This window comes from Anabas testudineus, chromosome 19 (assembly GCF_900324465.2).
Source record: "Anabas testudineus chromosome 19, fAnaTes1.2, whole genome shotgun sequence".
Classification (NCBI taxonomy): domain Eukaryota; kingdom Metazoa; phylum Chordata; class Actinopteri; order Anabantiformes; family Anabantidae; genus Anabas; species Anabas testudineus.
Window position 1 is genome coordinate 10,141,536 of NC_046628.1, and position 11,325 is coordinate 10,152,860.

The 11,325-nt window shown below is 42.6% G+C and overlaps 1 protein-coding gene across 1 annotated transcript; it reads right to left on the bottom strand.

The window, feature by feature from the left end:
• Positions 1 to 5: 5 nt before the first annotated feature.
• Positions 6 to 11,226, bottom strand: vwa2 (von Willebrand factor A domain containing 2). The gene is made up of 14 exons (XM_026351272.1): positions 11,145 to 11,226; positions 8,903 to 8,964; positions 6,849 to 6,923; positions 6,058 to 6,191; positions 5,867 to 5,976; positions 3,939 to 4,136; positions 3,674 to 3,807; positions 3,392 to 3,521; positions 2,596 to 2,651; positions 2,395 to 2,502; positions 1,732 to 2,313; positions 1,001 to 1,552; positions 781 to 903; positions 6 to 587 (listed from the first exon to the last, which is right to left on the bottom strand). Exons 2-14 carry the CDS (start codon positions 8,952 to 8,954, stop codon positions 460 to 462), a joined length of 2,382 nt encoding a protein of 793 aa, XP_026207057.1. The 5' UTR covers positions 8,955 to 8,964; positions 11,145 to 11,226; the 3' UTR covers positions 6 to 459.
• Between the last annotated feature and the right edge of the window lie 99 nt (positions 11,227 to 11,325).

Consider the following 11,325-nt stretch of genomic DNA (forward strand, 5'->3'; position numbering starts at 1 on the left):
AGCATAATTAGAGTAAACGATTCATAAAGGAGGATTCATTTGGCAAGAGAATGTGTGTGAATCGCAATATTTACATACAGAAATGTATTTGTCTTGTTGTAGGGAGGAAAAAAGTTAAATAATCAAATGATGGCAGATATATATATATTATAATATAAAAGTTAACATATTTGACAAAGACAAAAGAACCATGTTGAAACTAATGCCTCTTAAATAGTAAGCACACAACAGACACATTTAACAAGAACATCAAACTAGAAAACCATGTAAGTACAGTTTCAAGACACTTGTTGAAGTTCGAGTGCAAGTTTAAGTTGTGAAACAATAACAAGACGACAGTAACAGTAATGCTAGTTTTCCCTTTACTCCAGTGTGTACCTGCAAACATCTCTGGGTGTAAAGTGTCCATCGATGATTTGTTTCCATGTATAATATGCGTGTTCATGTATGTACAGTGTATCAGGCAGCATTTCTCCTACGGTGTAGTTTGTAGTGATGCAGGAGCTCCTGGTGGCTCTTCTTCTGTCTCCTCTTTTTCCTCAGTGCAGAAGACCTTGGAAGATCGCCTCTGGAAGGCCTGCTGCTCTCTACAAAAAAAAAAAAAAAAACACAGAACGAGTTTTAGTTTCTAAAGATGCTAATAATGCAACTGCTGCAGCTTCCAGTTCAATCCTGTCCACAGTATGATTGCATTTTATTCAATCAGGTTCAGATTTTCTTTTTTTTTTTTTTTTTAAAGAAAACAAAGCAGGAAAGAAGACCATAATTAATGCCACTGACTTGTTTCACAGTGTGGTCCTTCATAGCCTTCGCACTGACAACGGAAGCTTCCTCTGGACAGGATGCAGATCCCATCATTCATACAAGGATTGGGCTTGCACAGGTTCACCGGCTTCTTTATCTCTGATGAAAACAATAGTAAAGCAGCAAATTAACACAATGCAAAGCTTATTCTGTGTAAGTCTGCAGTTTGTTTAATCTATCTTCCCTGTATTCTCACCTGAACACAGTATCTGCACGAGCACATCCTCAGAGTACTTGAGATCCTCATAGGACGGCACAGAGATTATGTGCTCCTCTGAGCCCGCAATCTGAAGCAGCTTCTCTCTCTGCACATCTCCAACGCCAATCACAAACAGAGAAACTCCGTTGTCTCTCATCTTCTGAGCCGGTACGACAGCATCATCCCCACCTGAGCCATCGGTCACCACCACCACAGCCTTGTTGACTCCAGGTCGTGCACCTTTAGCCACTGTCAGGACGTTGGAATGGATGTGAAGTAAAGCTGCACCCGTCGAGGCCACCCCACCTATGTAGTCGGCCTCACCTACTGCCTTGAAAATGGCAGAACCAGTGTCATAGGTGTCTAGGTGGAAGACGGTGGTGGCTCTCCGAGCGTAGGCCACAAGTGCCAGTTGAACTAAGTCACGGTTGATGTCAAATTTGACTGTGAGGCCGCGAACAAATTCCCGAAGGGTGGCAACGTTGCTGCGGCCGACGCCACCCGAGGTATCCAGGGCAATCACCAAGTCGCCCGCTTGGCCCAGACAACCTGGAAACAGAGGGTTAATATTTAGGAGTTGAAACAAAACATGAATCACTACTACGGGACCACCTCATGAATCAAAACATGAATTGAAAATGGATCTGGGTGTGTGTGTGTGTGTGAGCCAGAAAAGATATTGGTAGATTATTCAGTATATGCATAGTGCTCTTCTGCTCATCAGGTACCTTGTGTATCCACACTGCAGATCTTGGCCTTAAGCTGTGGGATTTGGGCACTTAACTTATCCGGCGATGTGTAGGTGAGAGTCCTCTGGGGATTTCCTGTGATATTATTCAACTGTCCCTTTAGGTGGTCTGGTCCCATCGCTATAAGAAAGATCTCTCTGTCCCGTGCATATTTTGAAGGCTCCACCACCTCATCAACAGCAGAAGTGGCGGTTAGCGCCACCACCACGCGGGGCAGGTCATCTGTGACATCAGCAAACACTGGTGCACTCACAAAGCCATGGCGTGTGACATGGCGAAGAGCCTGGCCAGTCCGGGTCTCGCCACCTATCAGCTGAAGTGCATCTACGGCCTTCAGCAGAGCCCTCAGGTCCCCTTTGAACTTGGCAACTGGGGCTTCCACTCGAGTCTCTCCACCAAACACTGCCAGGCCAACTTTACTGGGGCTGTCAGACCCAATCACTGTCTGCAAAAAGCGCTTTAGGAAGGATTTAAGGCGCAGGAAACCCTCCAAAGTAGTAGTTGCAGAGCCCTCCAGAAGGAAGAGCAAGTCCACAGAGCAGTCCAGTGATAATGCAGGAGCTGTGGAAGGATGATGGGTTTGGTTAATTTGATCTCTGCATTAAAAGGAGTGTAATGTCAGGATACAGAGAGTAAACAAACCACAGTGGGGGTCTCCTCCATAGCCGGGTGGACACAAACAGTGGTAGCCCTCTGGACCGTCTGATACACATGTACCACCATTCAGACATGGCTGAGAGTCACAGGGATCTACAGGGAATGGAAAAAGAAAGGCAGGACGTGAGCTGCATACACACCATCTAAAAAGGATGCAGGGGTCAAAGGCAAATGGCGTGTTATTACCTGGACAGACGGTCCGATGGCAGACAGACTGATGTCTCTTGTACGCCTTGCTGTACCTGTGCACATAAAATTGCCCCAAGACAATGTTCACACACGTTGCCAGTTCGAAAAGTATAGAATATGCATATTTAGCAATGAATAATCTTTGTTTTTCTTTTTTCTTTCCAGTGAATCACATGAAAAGCCGTTCATATTTACATTTACTATTCATCTGTCCAACCTTGTGCTGTACTTTAAAATGCTGAATTATAATGTTGACTTCTAAGCAAAGGATTCAATGAAGTTTAAAATACTCCTGAGAAATAAGGAACATTCGGACGATCAAATTATAAGTTGCGATGGTCCTCACTGTGAGCTCTATTTGCCTCGGGCCATTTAACCGTGGTAAAGTTGCAATGTTCCGTGAAATTAATTTTATCAAAGGCCATTTTAATTTGCCCGAGGTGTTTCTGACAGAATTGCAACTCCTTGTTTTTATTAACACACTCACATAGACAAAACACATTAACACATGGGAGGTTCCCTGTTCTACCACAGTCTTATGGCTCATTGAGCAACAAGAGAAAATTGTTACTCATACAGATTTTCTGCTGTATCGTAACACCTCCCACATGCTGTCGTGGGACCATCATTCCTGATGTATACTACAACAGCCGACTGCAGCACCAAATTAGATATTGGTATCATCATATATTGGTATTATGTACCTTCTCAAAATGACTGTACTCTTATATTTTGTATGTGAGAAAGACAATAAGAATATTTGTATCTGTGCCTTCATGTACAGTACACTTACCTGTAGAAGGGGCAGAGGGACGTGTATGGGGAATACCCCTTGGCGCCTTTCCAACACATGAAATTCCCTTGCAGCTCTTTTACTGTCTCCAGTGTTTTCCTCTCACAGGGGAATGACTCCACCTGACAGCCTGAACAAGACAGCAGTGGGATTAGGGACAGGAACGAAAAAGAGAGAGGGAGAAACAAAGTGAAAAAACCTATACTTGATTTCAGACCAACAGTATCTATGCAGGAACACGCAGATGGATATTTTCCATGCTGAGCGTTGTGATTTCCCCACCTGTAGGTGTGGCATTACAAACAGAGAAGGTGGTCAGTGTGGTGTACAGGCCATTGACAGCATCGCTGAACTGCTCAGCAAGGAAGACATGGCTCTCCACTGGCTCGCTGGCCAAAGCATGGAGCTCCTCCCACCTGAGGAGCAGTGAGAAAACAACTTGTTGTTTACTCTGACTACTCCATCTCTCTTTAATTTGAATTAAAATTGTCCTGCCAGCAATAAGAATGGGTTAGTCAGTGTGTTTATTCTCCAACTACAAACATACCTGGGGTAGCGGAGGCCCACAGCAAACAAGACTATGCCTGTCGCTTTGAGCTGTGCCGCCGCCTGCACTGCGTTGCCCTGAGACTTCCCGTCTGATAGGAGGATGACAATCTGAGCCACAGCGGAAGAATTGCGTCCGCCTGGGAAACCCTTCCTCAGGATGTACTTCAGAGCCAGGCCTGTCTGGGTACTGCCTCCCCTGGGACAACAGAGTTTTATGTTACTGTTAGAACAATACTGACAGCGCAATTACAAAAATTAAAGAATATGTACTGTGGTACAGAAGCCAGCAGAGTCAGACTTCTACTGTAAATCACGGCCAACGTAAACCACAGATCCATTTTAGTTGGCTTCCTCTTTTAGCTCTTGGACTGAAAATGGATGAATAAATTGTTGGATATGTTCCATCACCGCAGGGCTCAAAAAGCCAATTTAAAACCTATTACATATATTTTTTTTAAAAACACATAAATGTGAGCGGGAACCTATTAGTGTGCCCGCTGGACAGTGAGAAGTATATTTGCATTTCACATGCGGAAAAACCTGAGAATAGAAACAAAGACGTGATGGCAGTGATGTGTGTAGGTGCCATTTAGATCTTTCTTCACCCACAAGACAATTCAGAAGCAACACAAAGGCCTCCGGGCATAATTTAATAATCTTAGCTCCTTTGCATAGATTTACGTCAACACGAGGTATTAGTTTCTTAGCATACATACAAGTGCAGTAGGAAATGGAGATTTTCTCCTTTGTGCTCAACAATACACACAGAATAACACACTGTGTGCTCACAACTTGGACAAGTTGTATCTTAGACACTGATTTGAAAACTGATTTGTGTAGCAGGCAAAGACAAACAACAGTGATGGATGAAGGCAGATCTTCAATGATTATTTGATGATAAGCCTTTGCAGCTGTTATTTACTCGTGTTATCCCATTTCGGGTTTGCTGTTACAATGGTGAGACTATGTGTTTTCTTAAAAGTCACTAACTTTTAACAACTAAAATTCATGTGATGTTAAGGAACAGTATTTTTTTCAACTGCACTGGTGACAGCTTTGGCCGGAGGCACTCTGTTTTCCTAATTTGGCAACTATTTCAACAGTTGAAGGATGAACAAGTATGATTTGGAGGGTCAAAGGTCAAGGTCAGGGAGGGAATTTAATTACATCTGGCACAAACATCCACTTGGACCCATCTGGACTCATATGTAAACTACGTGCATTTTATTTACTTTCAACCCTGGTTATCTATAAGGAGGCATGTATATCACAAAAGCAGAGTAGTGGAATGAATTATCTTTAGTAGAAAATAATTAGAAACGATGCGTTACCATTATTGCATTAATAAACACCTACAGTACACTGCTACATCTGAACTCTTGGGTGTGATTTGAGGTAATGTGACAGTTAATAAGTTCAAAACATGGGAAGCTGTTTCAAACCAGGTGGCAAGTCATACTGATATTCCTAATAGTCAAGACGAGACACACACACACACACACACACACACACTCTTCCTCGGCTTATGCACTTATCCAGTATCCAGTGACCACCTGTGGTGTGTCTCTAATCTGAAATTAATTTGTTTTCCTTTAACTAAATCCTGTCCTAAGTATTTAACCCTATCAAATGGACTACACCTCTACTGATGACCTGTTTATATAGACAACATATTATTAGATACTGCTGAATGCTCATATTGAACTCTCAATTATTTTGTCCCAACACATCTGTAGCAGACTTTCTTAGTAACATGCATGGATAAACAAAAAAACTACAAACAGAAAGAGACGTACACTGATGTAAATAGCATTTTTATCGTTTTAGTCAGAACATCTTCTGAAGTCACTGGATGTTTCGACCTATTACTCTTTTGAATCCTCAAACGATATTTGACTAAGATGCAAAGAGAACAGAGAGGCACACCTGTAGGAAATACTCTTGATGCGCTTCTTGAGCTCTTGTCTGGTGGTGAATGAGTCCAGGGCAAACTCCAGCCGAGGCGAGGAACCAAACTGAATGAAGCCAACCCGCACCTGGAACAGCACAGAATTACTGAGCACTGACTGACATGAAAGAACAAGGGAAAGAGATACGAGAGCAGAAAGAAGACGAACCTTGTCTGATCCTATATCTAGAGCTTGACACAGCTTGATCGCATAATGTTTGGACCTCTCAAAAGTGCCCTTCCCAACGCTGTAAGAACCATCCATGAGGAAGAGGATGTCCATGGTTGCTGAGCACCGCATCACTTCCCATGAAACACACACACAGAATAGAGAATAAAAAGTTAAACACGCTGAATATGTAAATAAAAACACTGGCAAAAAAACATGAATAGTTTTCGCTGCATTCCTGGCAAAGGGCGCCTGTGGCTGGATGCGAGCATTATGGGATTATCCTGGTTAGTTATCAAAGAAGCAGCTGGAGACAAAAAATAATACCTTGATATAACAGGAGAAAAGCAGTTTGGCATGCCGGTACTCAATTATCTTTTCCCAGGAGCACACTCACAAAACCATTACCAAGTAAAAAGTCTTTCACGCCCCCTCTCTCCCGTGCATGCTTCTACTTGCACACAGTATAAATAATCTGTGGTGTTGCTGTCATGTTAGAATGTGTGGCTAATCACCAAAGAGGGCCTTTGGGGACAGGGAGAGTGTGCCGCCTGTCTGTCTGTCAGTTACTCTGTTTATGTGAAAGCCACCATCAAACAGACACATCACTAATGCGACTCCCCATCACAAATCATTTATTATTTATTGACTGACACTATAAACATGTAGCTACAAGTGGTACTTATACTCCTGTAGCCGTCTTTGTCTGAACTATGTGTTATTTACTTGGTGATTCAAGAGACCAGTGAATCATTTCTTAATGCTGAATGTGGTTTTGGTGCAGTGCTCACGTTCTCCCGCTGAGTTGATCTTCATAATGCTCTCATGGCTGGCCTGGATCTCCTGCACGGAGGTACCCTGCTGCACTACAAAGGACAAATAACATGAAGGTCTGTCATTGTTCACGCACACGTTCTCAGTATTAAAACATTTAGATACAGTAATCCTATCCATCAAAGTACACACACAAAATAATTAAGCTATATGTAAGTTACTTTACAAACCCTGCACTGTGTTTCACTAAAGATACTGTTTCTATTTCATGACATCCAGTAACTTTAATAGAGCTGTGGATAATGTTGTGCCTGAAGCCAGTGCCATTCACCGACTCTTCTGCGATGGATAATTGAGTATTTAAAGCTAATGTGAGCCGACAACTGAAGAAACCCATTCTTTCGCTCTATTCACTGAAAGGACTTCGCTCCATTCAGGCACACATACAGCCAAGAGGAGTAGGGGAGAGAAACACGTGATTTCCTGCTAGAAACCCATGTGAACATGCCTTGTTGTCCCTGGTAACCCCAATGGGTCACAGAGGCATTTGTCCAGCTCAGAGACGGCGCCCGAGTGATTTTGCAAACATGTGTCTCCACAATGAACTCTGGTCAGGATACACACAGGATAGTCGGCTCATCCCTGACAACCTTGATTTAGCACCTGCTAAGTACCTCGAAAACAGGCGACTTCAGAGAGTAAAAAGAGAAAGAAGGAGAGAAACATCAAAGAAAGGTTCAGCAGATGAAACGGCACATCTGCATCAGATGATTTACTGCTGCCGCCGAGTCGCTCCACCTTGGCCAATTATGTTCTCTCACATTTCAGTGACGTTTGAGGAGAATAAAATATCACTTGTAGGATTACAGTATATTTGGGGGTGGAGTCCAAATGTTACCCATTTAATCTGTAACCCAAATGATAGTAATGACACTATCCATTGATTAATAATTTTACTTCAGTCAAAGAAGCGTCAATTACTTTACATTCCTCTTTAAATGGTCACGACATTCCTTGACTTTGCATTAAGTCTCCCATCAGGAATTTATAGGAGGAAAAGAGGAGGAAAGCTGCACGAGGTCCGGAAATGTTAAAATTTAAAAACCAAGACGACCCTGACCATTAAAGAAAAGTACCACCTGCAAGGCAGTGGCCTGCTCTGCGACCTTTTCACAATCCTTACCCTTTCATCTGCCCCTAATTCCAACGTCATTCTCAGTCTAAAGTCGCCCTGACAGTGAAAGTTTAGGGCTTGGAGAGGTGCTCAGTGGGGCCCCGCTGTACCGAACAAAAAGTCTGTTCAGCCTGTGCAGCCTGACTTTGTATCTTTGATGTCTGTGAATGAAAACACGGCAGGAAAATCTGCAGTAAGATAAAGAACAAGAATTCTTAGGCTCAGGAGTTGATATGTAGTTGGCATTAATCCCACCATGGGAGAAACAAAAATTACATGTATATCTAGCTGGTGAAGCACTGCAACGTGTTATCTGTGTTGTCAGCACAGGAGGAAAGAGGGGCACCCTGACGCGGGGAAACAGTCTGGTTTGCTCAAGTTCAAAGTCTTAAAAAGGCCAGTAATAAATAGTTCAGACGGTGCTAAAGCTGTCATTTTAGAAAAGAACTCAAAGATTATATTGCCTCTCCCCTCAGGCAAATGCCAACACACGCATGTTCGAGGGAATTGACAATACACTTGAAAAGAGAGGCAGAAATTGACTTTCCTGGAAACAAGCAGGAGGCAGGAAATGACCCAAGAGGCTATAGTGGTATTTTTTTTATGCTGTTCTGCATAAACAAGCTGGCCATTAACAATCTTTATGTTAAGCTAAATTATTAAAATCATATTTAACATTAACATGTAAACATCTATAAATATTATATAGTAACTCTGTTCTGTACCTTTCAAAAAAATAAAATTAAGGATCAACCTTTTATAAGGATGTAGGCAGGTTAGAAAAATGTTCAAAAACAGTGTTTAGAAGTGACCTTTATCCAAAGACACTGAATACCACAGAAGCACAGGAGGCACTCAAATGAAACTGAATGCAAAACAGTAATAAAATCAACCGACCTTGAAGAAACAGCAATGCTGAGAGGAGGGAGAGCTGGATACCACTGTGCATGTCGGGACACCTGGAATGATCAACAAAGATAGAGTGAAGTGTATTTCGTGTCTAAGAGACTCATTTGTATGTTATGTGTGTGTCACCTTTTCCTCTTGAATAAGTCGAGCGTGTGCAGTACCTGAATACACACCGTGTTTTTTCAGCTAAGTGAAGATAAAGTCTTTTACCTTTAAAAGAAATTGCATTTGTTAATGTGTGGGTCAGTGTAACGCGAAGCCCCCATCACCTCAGCATGCTGGTGTGCACCCAAACATACTTCATTAGACAAAAAGCGGTTCACACACAGACACACACACTGACGTGAAGGATCGGTCTTTATTTTGTCTGGGCCTCAAAGTTTACAATAAGCACTGACTGAAACTCTCAAACCAACATCCAGATGCCATCTGTCTTTGATGCTGAGGAATCCTAAGTAAGCATGTATTTAACAGGAATGCGTTAAATCCACAAGTATGCAATGAAGGCTGTATCTATCTTTCATTGAGGTTGCCATAACACTTGAGCTATGACCCACTAACACATTTTAAGAAAGCAGAAAGTCTGCTGGGATTTATTTTGAGGATCTGCCCATTAGTTGCAGCTCTATTATTGACTACAACCCCAAAGATCTTTTCTTAATTTAACATTAATACCATGCGTCATCTGTGTTCACTCAGTACGTTCATTGTTTGGGTACATGAGTTGAGGGCTGCAGATAAGGTTTGATTACTTCTGGCTGCAGATAAGCGTGGCCATAATATCCTGCCCGTCTCTGAAGTGTGTGTTTGGGTGGCATAAAAGAGGACGGACACGCCAGAGAAACCCTTTCTATAGGTCACACTGTGTGTATTTCTGAGACAGAGGTAGAATTGTGTGCAGGATGCAACCGCTTTGAGTGTGTGCACTATACACACACACACACACACACACACACACACTTGGAGATGTAAGCAGTCATGCATGCCTATACATAAAAACACACACACCTGTCTCAAAATTGGCTGCCTCTTCACAAGCATTCTTTTGGATCCCTAGATGTGCCGGTAATCACCTCTCTGCTCTCTCCGCAGTGGAAGTTTGGCTCCAGCTAAACTATGGATCATCTTTCAGCAGTATTTTCTCATATTGACTCAAAAAAGTAACTAATGATAACAATCTAAAGTTAGTAAGGGCATTTTATAATCTAAAATGTTGGTTCACTTCTGACTTGTGTGAAGTGGTTAACCTGATATCAGTCCTCAGCTACTGGAGCAAGAGCAAAAAGAAAACCTCAAACTATAACAAGTTTAAAATGGAGGCCGAAGCCTTCTGTCTTTTAAATTGGATGCCAGGTTGGAAAGTATCTCCACACTGTAATCTATAATTAGAACAGGAGCGCTGGCATTTGGATCAGCTTCATACAAAAACCTCTAACCTGTAGTTGGGGGTGTGTGACTTTGAGAAGCATGGCAGGAGTTTAAATTGTTTTCCAGTGACTCATCTGAAATAATCACTTTTCAAACAACACAAGGACAAATGTGGAAACTTTTCCCCCACAAGGTGACAAGAGCCTGATTAAACATAACAACTACCTTTAACTAAAAAGAATTGTAATAAACATAAGACTTTTCCACACAAACAGCCTCTTATAACAGAAACCAGCAGCTACCAGAATAAATATAATTATTTGCCATTTTAAACGTATTTCTTTCAGCTTGTTGCTTTTTCAGCATCTGGTCACTTTTAAATGTGTCAAGGAGCAAGGGAGTGTTAAGATGGGACCAAAGGTCGTGACCCCGACATGCAGCAGCAGCAGTGATTTAAACAAATTGAGGCTTGTCAGCGCACTTAAATAGCTACTAAAGGAATTCAAGAAATGCTTTTAGTAACTTTTAAGTCAGCTGCAGTTGGTCGATTACCTGTGGAGACTCGTATCACACACGAACCGATTAATGTCAACACGCATGCTCAACCAAATTATTTTAATTGTGCCCTTTTCCAACACGACACACAGGTCGATATGATCGTCCTCCATTTAATGAGTTAAACTGATTTCACTGCATCTCACATGTTGCTCGTTCCTGTGGTGTAAAAGTTTGTTTCAAATCCCAAACTTGGTTAAAAACATGAGTAAAGTGCGTCTTGCGCCTCCAGACGCTCCACTCGCCATTAACGCGCAAAATAACGCGCTCCAGCCTTCACCCGACGACCGACTAAAGGTTTTCTTACCATGTGATGTTTAATATCCGTCCGTTTTTAGGTGTAGCTCCTCTCGGTGCCTCCACCCAGCTTTCGGTTCCGCACTGCTCTGGCTGAGGGGCTTCCCGCAGCAGACGGAACAAGGGCAGCGACCCCACCTACTCGCCATGCCCACCTCTGGTGTACCTGCGCCGGTGGCCTCCCCTCATGC